Source organism: Molossus molossus, unplaced genomic scaffold (genome assembly GCF_014108415.1).
Source record: "Molossus molossus isolate mMolMol1 unplaced genomic scaffold, mMolMol1.p scaffold_m16_p_9, whole genome shotgun sequence".
NCBI lineage: Eukaryota > Metazoa > Chordata > Mammalia > Chiroptera > Molossidae > Molossus > Molossus molossus.
The window spans coordinates 3,229,403-3,245,180 of NW_023425403.1; the positions used below are offsets into that span (position 1 = coordinate 3,229,403).

Here is a 15,778-nt window from a genome sequence, read left to right on the forward strand (position 1 = left end):
CCTCACCGACGAACTGTGCCAGGAACGGTGCTGAGTGCTTGGTGGATGCTGTCCTAGTTTTTGCGGTCTCAGCAACTCTGTTTTGCCTCGCTTTGCAGGTGGGGAGACTAAGGCGCGGAGCCTACCGCTGCCTCTCCCCGCCCCCCATAGCTAGTGAGCGCAGGGGCGATGGAGCATTTGAGCCTGCTCCGAGATCAGGGTATTCTGTGCTGACCCCTGGCGGGCACCTGGGCACCGGGAATTGCCGAGGAGCATCAGAGCAGTGGACAGGTGTAGTCAGGTGTTGGAGAGAAGGGACGGTGGGTAGTGGGATCTGCATTGAGGGGCCTGGAGTGGTGTACAGACCTTAAGAGTCAAAAGAGAAGACCAAGGCTTTACCTAAACTCGAGTCAGATGTGGCTGTTTTCCTAGTGCTAGTGTTTTGTGAAATGAACTTCACTTTTCTCTTTGCTCACAGTGATTTCGAATGGCACACCTGGAAATTCTCTCAGAGCATTAGGTTTTGAGAAAAAGCCACTAGAACAGAGGTTTCTAAACTACACACACACACACACACACACACACACCCAGTTCTCCCTGCTGCCTGTTTTTGTAGGGCCTGCAAGTTAAGGCTGTTCTTTACTTTTTTAAATGTTTGGGGTGGGGTGGGGGGTGCCAGGAGAAGGATGACAGGTGAACATTATATCACATTAAACTTCACCGTAGAGTTTAGTTAGAGTACACTGCTCATTCATTGAGTATTGTCTGTGGCTGCTTTAGCTCTGCAGCCGTGGAGTTGAGCGGTGGTGTGGCTCTCAAAACCTGAAGTATTTACTGTCTGGTCCTTTACAGAAAACAGACTTTGCCCTAGAAATGTAGAGCCTGGTTTGAGAATTTGGGAAGAGCAGTCAGTGTTAATAATGTAAACTGTAAACATGTGTATGAGTAAAGTTGTTCTTTGCTTGAAATTTTAAGAACCATGGTAGCACTAATGCTATTTTGAATAGGCTTGTAATAGAAAACATCTTAAATTTTATTTTATTTTTTTAGTGTATATATAGCAAGAGAAAAATGTATTGAAATCCTTGGGCGAGGGATGCTAGAATTTCAATACATTTCATGCTAACACCTTGTTTATTTTCAGATGTAGTGGCTTATGTTGAAGTGTGGTCAGCCAATGGAACAGAAAATTATTCAAAGACATTTACAAACCAACTTGTGGAGATGGGGGCAAAGGTAAGAAATTCATCTTACCATTGCTACGTGTGAGTAACAAGTTCATCTTACCATTGCTACATGTGAATAAGAAATTCATCTTACCATTGCTACATGTGAGTAACAAGCTCATCTTACTATTGCTACATGTGAGTAACAAATTCATCTTACCATTGCTACATATGAGTAAGAAATCCATCTTATCTTTGCTACATGTGGGTAAGAAATTCATTTACCATTGCTACATGTGAGTAACAAATTCATCTTACCGTTGCTGCATATGATAGTCCTCTGATACATAATGAGATATATCTTCATTTCCTCATTTGGGGAGTTACTAGGACATGAAAGGAAAGAAGGCAGCGGGTAAGTGGCAGGAGAAAGAAGAAGAGAACCGCAGCATAAATTGGCACAGTAGGGTTCTAAGACAGTTGGTCTTGTGCTTGGGAGGGAGAAGGAGAACTCGGGGATGAAAATGTGGATCCCGCCATTGGGTACTGGGATGCATGATGCTGTTGATCAAAGTGAGGAATACAGGGAAAGGAACAGGTGTTTAAGGGACAGGTTGTGAAGTTGGGACATTGGAAATATCTGACACACATTTAGGTATACACATCTGGAACTTGAGGTAGTCAAGTCTAGAAACATCATTTTAGGGGTCAAGCGCCTACAGCTCAGGTGAGGCCACCGGTGTGATAATGACCCAGGTGGTTAGAAGAAAAAGTACTGAAGGTGGACCCTGTTTAATATTTCAAGGGCTGGTAATGGGAGGCAGGTACCCAGGGACAGAGACAGAGAAGAATGCCAGGAGAATTCAGAAGACAAGTCTGGAAATCGAGGGAAGGATTTGAAAACGCCGCAGCCTCTAGAGAAGTTGAAACTGGCGAGTATACTTCAGGTTTGAGAACTCGAAGGGCACTGTTTTTTGTTTTTTTGGTACATGCCCTTAGCGGGAACTGAACCCAGGACTCTGGTCCACAGGCTGACGCTCTAACTGCTGAGCCAAACCGGCCAGGGCTCGAAGGACACTGTTGAGCACAGTGCAGTTTCAGGGAGCTGGACAGAGGGGATGAGATTGTCCCAGGAATCACAGCCATGCGGGTTGCTTTCAGTTTCTGTCGCCCTGGCTGGTCCTTTCACCTTCTCACCGGTGGCTCTCAATGCTAGTTGAGAAATGAGGAGCAGACATGGTGACTGCAGACTGTTCTCCCAGAGTTCAGCTGTGAGTAAAGTGTGTTTGTGTGTGTTGGGACCTGGGGGAGGGTGTAGTGGAGTGTTTCCTTTTGTGGTGAGGTTCTTTGTGTCTCTTGTTCAGAAACATCTGTTCCCAAACCTAGGGTACGAAGGTCGCCTCCTGCAGGCTTTATCAGTTTGCCTTTCGTGTTTAGGTGGATAGTGCATCTGGCATTGATTATCATATGTGGTGTGAACTAGTTTCATTTTTTCCCCATGTGAATATTCTTTCTGCTCAACACCATTTATTGAAAACTGTCCTTTAGCCCTGGCCAGTTTGGCTCAGCGGTTAGAGCATCGACCTGCGGTCCAGAGAGACCCGGGTTCAGTTCCCGCTAAGGGCGTGTACCTCGGTTGCAGTTTGTCCCCGGCCCTGGTTGGTCGTGCGGGTGGCAGCCACTCAGTGTGTCCCTTTCACGTCGATGTTTCTCTCTCTCTCTCTTCCTCTCTCTCCTTCCCACTCTATCTAAAAAAAAAAAAAAATGGAAAAATGTCCTTGGGTGAGGATAAAAAAAAAAAAGAAAGAAAATTGTCCTTTAAACAAGCTGCATAGTAATACCTTTTCCATCAGTCAGGTGTACGTATGTATGTCTCAGTGTGAGTGTATTGGGCCTCACAACAAATCGCCTTGTCTTTTTTTGTTTTTTTGTTTTTATATCCTCACCCGAGGACATTTTTTGTTCAGGTAGAGTGGGAGGGAGAGAGAGGAAGAGAGAGAGAAACATCGATGTGAAAGGGACACATCGAGTGGCTGCCACCCGCACGACCGACCAGGGCCGGGGACAAACTGCAACCGAGGTACATGCCCTTAGCGGGAACCGAACCCGGTCTCTCGGGACCGCAGGCTGATGCTCTAACCGCTGAGCCAAACCGGCCAGGGCCTCCCTGTCTTAATTGCTCTTCATCATACATTTTCATGTGTCCTCTCCTTATTCTTTGGGGTGTTCTGGCCATTCTTAACCTTTTCCCTTTCTGGATACATTTTAGAATCAGTTTGTTAGTTTACAACAGAGCGCTTTTTTGGGATTTTGATTGGGGTTGGATTGATAGCAAAGATCAGTGTGGAGAGAACTGACATTTTGACAAAATTGAATTTTCCAACCCATGAACACGATATATGCCTTTGTTGATTTTGGTTTTTAACATTCATTTCAGTAATATTTTATAATTTTCTGTGCTTATTTTTGATGCTATTATAAATAGTATCTCTAAAATTCTTTTTTCTAACTGCTGCAGATATATAGAAATAACTTGTTTTTGCATGTCCACCTTGTTTTCCAGAAAACTTAACAAACTCATTTATAAGTTCTGTGGTATTTTGGGGATTTTAAAAATGTACATAATTGAATCATATGTGCACAAGGCAGCTTTATTTTGTTTTTTTCCTAACCCTAACACCGTTTATTTCTTTTCCTTGTCATACTGCACAAGGGGCCAGTTGAACAGAATGGAGACATCAGGCATCCTCGTCTGCGTCCTCCTCTCAAGGGACAGCTTGTAGCATTGTCCCTGATGCGTTTTGTCCCAAATTCTCAGCAGTTACTGAGAATTTCCCCATGAGGAAACTTCTTAATTTTTTTACTTTTTAATTTTATTAAATGTGGTTTTTGCATGTATTGAGATGATCATAATGATGTTTCACTTTGTAGTGAATAATAATTTTTTTATGTTAACAACGTGGTCCTGGAATAAATTCAAATGGTGGGAATGTACAGGATGGGACAAAAGTAGGTTTACAGTTGCGAGTACACAAAACAGAGTTTATTCTTGTATTATTATTTCTTAATTATTTTATTATTTGCCATACAAACAACTATAAACCTATTTTTGCCTCACCCTGTATTATCCTTTATATAGGTTGATACAGTTTGCTAACATTTTGTTGCTTATTTTGCACGTCTCCATGACATTGTATGCAAATAGTAATATTTTTTTCCCCTGTACTTGACAGGTTTCAAAGACTTTTAGCAAACGAGTGACTCATGTCGTGTTCAAAGACGGCCACCAGCGCACTTGGGAGAGAGCGCAGGAGAGAGGGGTCAAGCTCGTCTCCGTGCTCTGGGTGGAAAAGTGAGTTCTTTCTCATCTTGTTCCTCGAGTATCTAGTGTCGCGCAAGCATGACACTGTATTTCCCAGGGACCACAGGACCAGACAATGTGTGATTCCCATCTTTTCCCTGCTTCTTACCTGGACAGGTCATTTAAATCCTCCAGCCTCAGTTTCCGCAGCCGAACCACGGGTGTGGTGTAACCCCTCACCCTTCCCAGACGGGAGTGAGCACGCAGGCTGGAGAGCTTGTGCTCCGTGTACTCAGGAAACGGGGAGCCCACGCACGGAGCCAGAGGCACCGGCCTGCTGGGGCGGCCTGACCGCGGTCCACAGACCGACTTCGGTTTCTCTCAGTTCTGGGGGCGGGGGGTTCAAGATCGAAGTCGGCAGGGTTGCTTTCTTCCGAGTCCTCTCCCCTTGGCCTGCAGGTGGCTGTCTTCACGTGTTCTCTCGGAGGGTGTTAGGTCTTGTGAATTTTAGGGGGCACACGATTGAGCCCCTGGCACGAGTGTTCAGGGGGAGCTTGAGGTGGGAGAAGGGTGTGGGAGGAGGCCGGAGAGAGGCAGGGAGAGAGCTTGAGGCTGCCCTGTAGGTTGTGGCACGGCCCCTGCGCCTCCTTCAGCGTTTTCGCCCCCGTAGGAGAGCCGATCCAGGGCGCTATCGTGCCTGTTGCCTGGTCCCTTGTCTCCGCAGGCTGGGCCAGGGCGGTATTGATGATTCCAGTCTCCCTCTCCACCCTTTGTTTAAAATCACATGTTCTTCATTTGGGTTTGTCTGATGTTTCCCAGTGATTAGATTCCGGTTGTGGTTTCCCACCCAGAACGCTCCGTGAGTGATGTGTGTCTTGCCTAGAGGCCTACAGTGTTCGTCCGCCTCTCCTGGGTGATACTAATTGCGTTCACCTGGCCACGTGTTTGCTGCTTTTTCCACTGTATAATTCCTTTCTGTGTCTCTCGAAACTAATCAGCCACCCGTGGGGAGCCCTCTTAAGCTCATGCAGACATCCTGCTCCTCACCGGGTCTGCAGCTCCCGGTGCCCCAGGTGCAGCATCTCGTGACGGTTCTTGCTGCACCAACCTTCACTTTGATCTTGCAAGACGACCATGTCGTGAGTCCAGCACGTCCAGCTTTCCCGGGTAGTCTCGGATTTGTACAAAATACAGAGCCTGCTTCTGTGCTGACTGACCAGCACCCCGTCCCCACTGCCCCACCTGGCCCGCACCACACTGATCCCTGTTGTCCCTGGACGCTTCGCACGAGTGGAACCCCCGTGACCGTTCACGTCCGACCTTAGCGTACTGTGGGAAGGTTCATTCATGCGGAACGTGTCAGTGCTACGCTCCTTTGAGTGCTGAACAGTAGTCCCTCCTACCGATAGACCTTATTCCGTTTTGTGTGTCTGTACCTCCCCGAGATTTGGTAGAGATTGTGCTGAATCCCTAACTAGGGAACCGTTGCCATTTTAACAACATTCACTCTTCAATCCATAGCCTTGGGACGTGCTTGTGGTTCTTCTAGGCCTTTTGTTTCTTTCAGTGTACACATTTTACATCCTCTAGGTTAAATCTGTTCCTGAATGCTTCCTTCTTTTTGATGCTATTATAAATGGGATAGTTGTATTAATTTTCTTTTTAGATCGTGGGGTTATTAATATAAAAGACATGACTGGTTTTTGTATATTGATCTTGTATCCTGCAAGTTTGTCAAACTGGTTTGTTAGCTCCAAGTGTTTTTGTGATTTCTGTAGGATTTCCTGTAGACACTCCTCTGTGATCTGTATGTGGACAGTGTACGTTTTCTTTCCCGTCTGGATGCCTTTGACGTCTTTTCCTTGCTTGATGCCCGACCACAACTCCAGCGCAGAGGTGGTGTGAGTGGCCCTCCTGCTCTCGTCGCAGCTATGGGCAGTGAGAAGCGTTCTCTGTGTCCCTTGGACCAGTGACGTAGCTGGGTTTTCACAGATGCCCTTTGTCAGGTCGAGGGGCTTTCCTTCTGACCAGTTATGTATTTGTCTGCGTTTGTTGTTCATCTTGGAGGGGTGTTGTTGGATTCTGTCAGGTTCTTTTTCTGTACCTATTTGTGATGTTCATGTGGTTTCTGGCTATCATTCTATTTGGTGTATTACATTGATTTTTGTACAGCGAACCAACCTTGCACTCCTGGGATAAATATTGCTCGGTCATATGTATACTTTTTGGTAGTACTTTCCCTTTTAAAATTTTTATTAGTATTTTTGCAAGTATAGTTAAGCGATATTGATCTGTAGTTTTCTTGTGATGACTTTATGGTTTTGGTGTCAGAGCAAAACTGGCATCATAGAACAATTTGGGATGTGTTCTGTTTTTTTAAATGTTTTTAAGGATTAATGTTCATTCTTATTTAAGCTTTTGGTAGCATTCACCCACATGTAAAGTCTGGGCTTGGGCTTAAATTTGTGGAAGCTTTTTTGATTAGTAATGCAGTATCATCTTATAGGTGTAGTCACACTGTATATTTCTTCTCGAGTCACTTTGAATAGTTTGTCTTTCTAAGATTTGTCCATTTCATGTGGATTATCTAATTTGTTGGCAAACACTTGTTTGTGGTATTCTGTTATAATTCTTGTTTTAAATACAGTTGGTAATTCATTTCTGATTTTAGTTATCTCTTTTTGTCTTGATCAGTCTAGCTAAAGGCTTGTCAATTTTATTGATCTTTTCAAAGAACCAACAATTTTTTTTTCTCTTTTTCTGTTTTTTATTTCTATTCTAATCTTAATTATTTCCTTCCTTTTGCTTTGCTTTGCGGTCAGTTTGCTCTTTCTCTGATTTCATTTGGTAGAAGGTTAGATTATTGATTTGAAATTTTCCTCTTTTTAAATGTGTTCACAGTTATAAATTTCCTTCTAAGTACTGCTTTAGCTGCATCTTATCAAATTTGATATGTTTTAGTTTTCATTTATTTCAAAGTATTTTCTTTTTCTCCATTTCTTCTTTGACCTGTTGGTTATTTATGATGTTCTTATTTAACTTCTACATATTGTGAGTTTTCCAAATTTCATTCTGTTTTTGATAATATCATTTTATTCTGTTGTGGTCAGAGAAGATAGTTTGTATTATTTTCGTCCCTTTCAGGTAGCTGAGATCTGTGCTGTGCTCTCACATCTGGTCTCCCTGGGAGAACGTGGCCTGTGCCCTGGCGAAGGTGTGACCCCTGCGGAAGATGCTCTGCTCACACCTTCTGCCAGGCCTGTCGCGGTCGGTTTATGCTCTTCTAGAGTTTTTTCCCTTCTGGATCTTTCATGTTGAAGTCTCCAAGTGTTGTTGTTAAATTGTTTATTTCTCACTTCAGTTCTGTCAGTGTAGACTTTTCTAAATCAGAGGACAAGTGTCCTTGGTTGTTCCTTACCTGTGGTCATTCGTGAATATTAGCAGTGGGCACGTGATTCCAGGTCGACAGTAGTTTGTGTTCAGTCACGTGGAGGTGTGCGCACAGTCTTCTGGCCTCCGCTGTCTCGCGAGACTGTCTTAGTCACGGGCCATTCTAGCTGTAAGTGCTGTGTTCTTTGGCTTCTTCCAGTCTGCTACTTATCTCTGGTTTGCAGAAGTTCAACTGAAATGCTTTTGAATTTACCCTGTGTAGATTCACTGGGGTTTTTGTGTAAACTATTAGTTTGGGGCTGTTATTTCTTCAAGTGGCTTTTCTGCCTCCTTCTTCCTCTCTTGCGGGCACTCTGATGAGCTGCAGGACAGGGACTGGCATCTGTGACGGGCAGAGCCTGTGGTCTCTCTCTGACTCCTGGGCCGGGGCCAGGGCAGCCCTGGAGCAGGAGCTGTGTGGGCGAGGCTGTTGGTCAGCTCATCAGGATGCCGGCAGAGGGCCTGGTGTGGTGGGGCTTAGTTTGTTGGTCCCTCCTGCGTACACAGCCTTTGACCTTGGACACTTTACCACTGTCCTTCATGCCTGGTTTTGTTCATTATTTTCAGTCTTATTTTTTTTTCTCTCGCCATATTGACCTTTATTCATTTTAGACAGAAGAAGGGAGAGCGAGAGAAACATCGATTTGCTGTTCCACTTCACTATGCATCATTGGGTGATTTTTGTACATGCCCTGACCAGGGGTCGAACCTGAAACCTCGGTGTATCGGGATGATGCTCTAACCAACTGAGCTACCTGGCCAGGGCCCACCTTGGTTCTTCTTTGTTTTTTATTACAACAATGTTTTCCATGGCCTCACAGAGTATAGTTAGAGGAGTTCTTGAATTGCCTTCTCCGATCCCTTCAGCATGTCGAGATCGGCCCTCTATTGGTGGTTTCTCTTGAGAACGCGTCATGTTTCTCTGGCTCTTCGCATGACATGACTTCCGCTGTGTTTGGACATTGTGAATGCTGCAGGACTCTGGGTTCTGCATGGCGCCTCCTCTCCCAGTTCTTCGCCTGTTTCGCCCTCAGCTCCTGCATCGTGTCCCATTTGAAGGGCTCCCTTCCCACAGTGCTCTCTGCTCCCCAGCCTGCAGTGGGGCCCTCCGTCACCCTGGGTCTCAGCTCCTGCATCGTGTCCCATTTGAAGTGTTCCCTTCCCACAGTGCTCTCTGCTCCCCAGCCCGCAGTGGGGCCCTCCGTCACCCTGGGTCTCAGCTCCTGCATCGTGTCCATTTGAAGGGCTCCCTTCCCACAGTGCTCTCTGCTCCCCAGCCTGCAGTGGGGCCTCCGTCACCCTGGGTCTCAGCTCCTGCATCGTGTCCATTTGAAGGGCTCCCTTCCCACAGTGCTCTCTGCTCCCCAGCCTGCAGTGGGGCCTCCGTCACCCTGGGTCTCAGCTCCTGCATCGTGTCCATTTGAAGGGCTCCCTTCCCACAGTGCTCTCTGCTCCCCAGCCTGCAGTGGGGCCTCCGTCACCCTGGGTCTCAGCTCCTTGCTTCCTTTTTGTACTGGTAACGCGTACTTTGTTCTGTCTTTGTGCCTACCTGTCTGCATAGTGGTGGATTTTGGTCTTCCTGTCATAATGTGAACTATAAGTGCATCCACTATTTGTCTTGTTTTTTATTGTTTTTCCACTAAGTTATCTTAACACATTCCTGCTCAGAGTAGGTGCACAATAACTATTTGTCCCTCCCACTAACGAACACAGGAGGCTCTGCTTCCGTTGGCTTAAAGATGTCAGCATTTCTTGGGGGAAGTACTTGAGCTCATGTAAAAGTTGATATAGGAATGTGGGAGGGGGAGGGGACAGGAAGACAGACCTTCACTGAAAGCTTGAAGTTAACGGAGATGCTTTTATAAGACTCAGATGACAGGAGTCCTGGCTGATATGGGGCCTCTCGCCCACACTCCCTCCCCTGAGAGGCCTCCCTCCTGCTGGTCGGTCCCCTGATCCCGTCCTCTCTCGTCCCCTTTCTCTCTCTCTGTCCCCACTTGGCCCTTGTTTCTCAAGGACACATGGAAACTCCAAAGTACTTGTAACTTTCCCCAAAGGCAACCTCGAAGCTCCCATTAAAGTGAACTTTTAATTGCATTTTTAATACAAATTCTTCCTTTCTTGTGTATTGGTGTTGTAGTCAGATTTTAATTACCATAACAATTACTGATTTTTTAGATTTTCTTTTGCTGTCTTGAAAACATAAACTTTCTTTGGAATGAAGTGTGTTTGGACTTAAATGTCTGTATGTCTTTTTTTTTTTTTAATTAATTTTTGTTACAGATGTTTCTCCTTTTCCCCCACTGATTCCCCCCTCCTCCTCCCTCCCTGCCCTTTCCCCAGTTTGTTGTCCATGTCCACTGTTCATGCATACATGCATATAAATTCTGTGGTTTATCTCTTCCCCACCACTCCCCTATTTAGGGGATTGTCAGTCTGTACCCCACTTCCGCGTCTCTGGGACTACCCCCTTCCTAGACTGTTATGTTCATTATATTCCACAAATAAGTGAGATCATATGAAACTTGTCTCTCTCTGTTTGGCTTGTTTCACTTAGGATGATACTTTCCAGGTCCCTCCATGTAGTCTCAAATGATAAGAGGTCTGTCTTTCTTACAGCTGCGTAGTACTCCATTGTGTACATGTACCACTGCTTTTTTATCCATTCGTCTACTGATGGACATTTGGGCTGTTTCCAGATCTTAGCTATTGTAAATAGTGCTGCTACAAACATGGGGGTACATGTATTCTTTCTGGTTGGTGTTTCAGGCTTCTTAGGATATATTCCTAGAAGTGGGATCACTGGGTCAAATGGAAGTTCAATTTTTAATTTTTTGAGGTAACACCATATTGTTTTCCATAGTGGCTGCACCAGTCTGCATTCCCACCAGCAGTGTCCTAGAGTCCCCTTTTCTCCACACCCTCGCCAGCACTTGTTGTTTGATGATTTGTTGATGGCGGCCATTCTGACAGGTGTGAGGTGATACCTCATTGTTGTTTTAATTAAATGTCTGTATGTCTTTAAAGTGAGAAGTCCTCGCCTAGTCTGCTTTTGCTTACCCTTCCTCTCCACAGTGGGGCAGCACTGGTAGGTGCTTTATCTAAGCCTGTACGAAACACGTACATGTACATTTATGTATCTGCATTTACATGTAAACTCACACTAATAAGTAATGTTTTATGGATACACACTTTTTCTGTTAACAGTGTATTAGAAGACATCTTCCGTGCTTGTGTGTAGCTGTCTCGTTACTGTAGCATGTGTGTGCTCTTGACACACCCGGTGATTTACGTGCTCATCTCCTGCTAAGCACCATGAAGGCTTCATTCCTCCTCCCGCTTCACACACAGCATGACATCGAGCCTTCGTGTGCACACTTTCTTGCAGATACAAGTCTTTCTGTAAGTTAAATTCCAAAAGTGGACTTTTGAGTTTAGAGGGCTTGCGCGTTTAAATTTGGGGTGGGTCTTAGGGTACCACCTGGAGACGGTGTGCCGACCCGTTCTTTTCCAGCAGGGTCAAGAACACCTGTTCTCCGCAGCCGTTGCTGTTTTACGCCCTCTGTCTGTCCTTTTGCTGACCGCCTGTCCAGGCCTTTGCTCCTTTTCCACTGAAGAGGTGCCTTGCACAGGAATGGCCACTGGGTGTCACCAGAGTCCCATTCTGTGGGGCGGTTCTGGACATTTCCTTTGACGAGCAGACAGCTGCACAACAGCCACAGATGCTGTCCTTCCCTGTGGACACTAGCCACACTCGAACTGAAGAAAGAAAGAGAGAGAGAGAGAGAGAGAGAGAGAGAGAGAGAGAAGAGAAAAGAAGAGAAAAGAAAAGAAAAGAAAAGAAGAGAAAAGAAGGTGAAAGACATAAAGGTCACCTTGACTGTCCCCTCTAAGTCCTGTTGAGAGAAGTTGATATAAAGTTAATTTTTTAAACCATTTTTAAGCTGAAGCTAAGTTGGCAGTGCAGTTCGCCAGGTTTGCTTTTGCCGTGTGAGTGTGGCATTGCCCAGGTGCCCGGCCCCTGCATTTTCTGTTTGCACGAGGAAGCCAGCCGTTGGTCCTCCGTCCACTGCAGCCCACCCGCCGTCTCAGTCTAGTTGCAGCAGCCGGCGCCCTGGACAGAAACGCCCGTCTTGGCCGTCCTCACTCCGGCCCTTCCTGTCCTCAGCCGGGCTTGGCTTCCGTGCTTGGACACCGTGGAAGGCACGGGGGACATGTGATGCCCCTCAGTTGTGTTGTACGGTGACCTGTGAGTTGATGGCTCTTTCTGCGCCTCTGTGTGGTGCCGCTGCTGTTCCCGGATCGTGTAGGCAGGAAGGTGCCTTGCCTCCCATCCCCGAGTCCCTGCAGCTTTTAAAGGGAGCGTCGTCAAACCACGTGAATCACTGTTCCCGGTCACACTTGACGTGTGTGTCTCCGTCTCTCTCCTCTGTTCAGCGGGTTGTAATCCTTTCCTGTTACTGTTTCTCTCGGTGCTTAAGTTGTCCTCCTGTGGCTGCTGGGTGCCCGTTGGGTTGACGTCTGCAGGTTTCCTTGTTCCCATCACCTCTGAACACTGCTGCTCCCCGACAGGTTTCCCCAGGCTCGCCTTGCATGTCCTCTCTTCCAGCCCCGGAGTCAGCCATTTCTCCAAGGAGCCCTGGTTCCTTTTGGGGGCACACAGTGTCTTGAACCCGAAATCTGGGTGCTCGGTGTGCTCCTTGCCTTGGGGGAGCTGTCGCTCCCACACCCTCTGTGGACAGTTAGTGATACACCTGTGTGTCTAGGTTTGTTCTGTAATCATCTCTGTGTAGTGAATCATGAGATCCTCCGATACCTGCGGTTCCAGCCCAAACCCAGGGGCTTTGTTCCTGTCCTCATCCCCTCAGTGAGGAGCCTGCTCCTGTGTGCTTGTGTGCAGGGTAGTTGATTACGTAGCGGGTGAGCCTCTCCTCCCCACGCTGTCCCTTCCCTGCTCGGCGCCTCTCCCACTCGCTCCCACACCGGCCACCCTCTCGCCTGCGTGGGCTCTGATGCTCCGCGCTGCGCCCTGCTCGTGGCCCTGCCGGGCTCCACAGCCCCTGTGTGGCTGCCCCCTGGCCCCTGCCTCCAGCGTGCACCCCACCCCACACTCAGCAGGCCCCGCCCCGCCCCGCCCCGTGAGCAGCTCTGGGATTGAATCCGGGAGGCCGGGGGAGGCCGGATTGACTTGAACAACCTCCTTCTCGGGAAGGCGCACCTGGAGCCTTGCCCGGGCTCAGCACTGAGATCTCTGGGTCGGCGTCGTTCTTCTGCTTGGAGCTTGTCGAGCCCTGGCCTGTGGAGCCCGCGGTGTTACAGGACAGTGTTTCTAACCCCTGCCAAGTAGATGGTTCTGCGTGCAGCAAACTGTTGGTGTCGCTGTGAGTTAGAACCAGGCAAAGCAATGCACAGAGGATCTGCTGTTACCAGTGAGGGCATCAGCCCAAAGAGGAAGACGTGTTCTCTGTCTCAGCACAGGGTTATGAGGACGCTGACCCGACCTTCTCAGGTCAGCCAGGGAGCTCTTCGCGATGCTGTGAGGTGGCGTTTGCCTTCTCCGGTGCCCTCGGCAGGGCGCGCTGGGCAGGCCCCGGGAGCACAGCTGTGGGAGGCTGGAGCCGGGTGAGAACCCAGCCCTTTGTCATCTGCAAGATGTATTGAGTTTATTATTATTTTAAAATAAATTAACATGTGTTTTAAGAATTGCTTGGTTTTAATTTCTGTTAAACAAATATATCAAAAACCCATTTGAGATTTCTGAAATTTTTTAGAGCGGAAGGGATTTGGGTCCAACAAGTCTGAGACCTACTGCTCTGTTTGTGTGCGTGGTTGCCATGGCCACGGCCTCCCACCGCATCTCGCTCTGCCTGGAGGGTGTGTGCAGACACATCTCCTCACTCTTCCCCTCAGGGAGGCTCCACGTTGCCCTGTCGGGTGGGACTGTGGGGAGGACTTCTCCCCTTTGGGAAGTCGACACCTGTCCGTTGTCCTAGCTTTCCCGGAGGCGGTGCTGACTGCGTGAACAGGGCACGGTGAGCCTGGTTTCGAGGACCGACTGAGATCCGAAGAGCATCACTTGTCATGGTGCCTGTCTCCTGCCAGCTCGGGCCAGGTCGCACGAGTGGGTGTGGAGACGGTGGCCAGGGTTTAGATGTTGAGGGGAAATGCCACCCAACTCCAGAGGTGTCCCCTCGGGGTGCTGTCGTTCACAGCAGTGGGGACGTGGACGAGGGGGTCATTCCCACCCTGCAGCGCACCTGACCTTCAGCTGTGGCCAGAAGACTCTGGGCTCGCTCTCGACAGAGGTATTTGCGGCAGGCAGGCAGGCAGGCAGGGTGTGGAATGGACGCACTGCTGCAGGCTCACCCGGCAGAAGCAGATGGCCCGGTGGTGTGGTCCCCAGGCTCCGTTCAGGGTGCAGCAGGCCTGGGCCTCTGGGGTCAGCGTGTCCTGGACGAGATGGGGGGGGGTGTCCCGCAGTCTCGGGGCTCACCTGTCTGGTGAGCATGTGGGCAGTTCTCCCGTCTCCTGGACCCTCGAGTCTGGTTGGAGGTCAGGGCACGGGCGAGGTTGTGATCTCCTGGGAAAGGGCAGGGCAGTGGCCAGGCCTCAGCGCACCCTGCATGTGGACAGTGAGGAGGAGGGAGACGGTGGCCTGTGGGCCCATTTCGCCCTGGCAGACCAGGCGCTTCCGGGGCCTGTGCACCCCTTTGCCAGGCTGCTGTGTCGCTCCGGTGCCCCAGGGAGTCGGCGGCCCGGCCTGCCTGCTGTGCTCCTCAGCTCCGGGGGAGGAGGACCGTCGGGGCGGCCCCGTTGGAGGGGGTGGGTGGCTCACTCTCCCCAGGGCTGGGAGTAGCTGCACTCACAAAAGGCAGGTCAGACTTGGTTCTGGCGTAGAGGCATCTCTTGAAACACTTTTCTTCTCAGCCACTAGGTGGGGGGAGGATGTCATTTCACACTTCAGAAGAAAAGCTGCGTCTAACTGGTGAGCTTTTTGTTTCTTCAGTAGGTCTGAATGCGAGCCTGGGGTAGTGGCCTTGGTGTTTTACTGGGCACTGCCGCGGGAGCCCTGTGCGCACTCGGGTGGCGCTCTAGCATGAAGGCCACCTGGGCCCTCACGGGGAAAGGTCACCGGTGAGCCCCAGGGGTTGGCGTCCTGGAGCGTGTCGTCCTCACAGGGAACAGGCTGGGACCTTGTTCCCAGAGGGGAGAGACAGCCCTTGGCACCCACTCCCCCTGGGCCCGGCTGTTCCCCACCCCCGAGTGGGAGCGAGAGCTTCTGTCCTGTGGACTCGGCCCTGGTCCGGAGTGTCCGCACCTCGCCCAGGGGCACTGTGAGCACAGCACTGCCCTGCGGTGACCAGGGTTGTGCCGGGAGGTTTCCCTGACTCTGCACCCCGTGTTCCGCACGCTGCTCGGCCGCCCCCGTGCGAGTTCTGTCTGCAACTGTGGGAAGTGGGTGCACCTCGCTGGGTGAGTGCTGCTCGGTGGGAACAGAACAAAGGGCCCTCTGAGAAGAGGCGTTGCTGGGACACATCCCGCTCCTGCCACGTCTCACTAGCCCTGGTCCTGCCCATCCTGCATCGTCCACCGCGGCCTGCAGTGTGCGTCATCCACTCTGACGCGTGACTGATGCGAAACAACATGTGCCCACTTTAAGTGTACACGTCATTGTATTGACTACTGTGCATACCCACGTGACCGCACTCGAAGCACAGGGCACTCCCGTCACCCCAAGTGCCCCGTGCCCTCTGCCGCCCGCAGACCCGCCCCGCCCCACGGCCGCCACTGCCCGGGCGGCCCTCACTGCAGGTCAGCATTGTGTGTTCTGGAATCTCCCGTCGGGAGGCTGCTCTGGTGTGCCCCCCCTGAGCCGGCCGCTTTTGTTGAGCACGGTGTTTCT

The 15,778-nt window shown here is 49.4% G+C and overlaps 1 protein-coding gene across 6 annotated transcripts in view; it reads left to right on the forward strand.

Moving 5' to 3' along the window:
- The first annotated feature begins 1,123 nt into the window (after positions 1-1,123).
- Positions 1,124-15,778, forward strand: part of MCPH1 (microcephalin 1) — a 178,691-nt gene continuing 164,036 nt past the window's right edge. For all 6 annotated transcript variants that reach the window (XM_036249619.1, XM_036249620.1, XM_036249621.1 and 3 more), the window contains exons 1-2: positions 1,124-1,215; positions 4,379-4,497. In XM_036249619.1, coding sequence (XP_036105512.1) covers positions 1,204-1,215; positions 4,379-4,497 — 131 coding nt within the window. In that variant the 5' untranslated portion in view covers positions 1,124-1,203. The remainder of the gene's footprint in view (positions 1,216-4,378; positions 4,498-15,778) is intronic.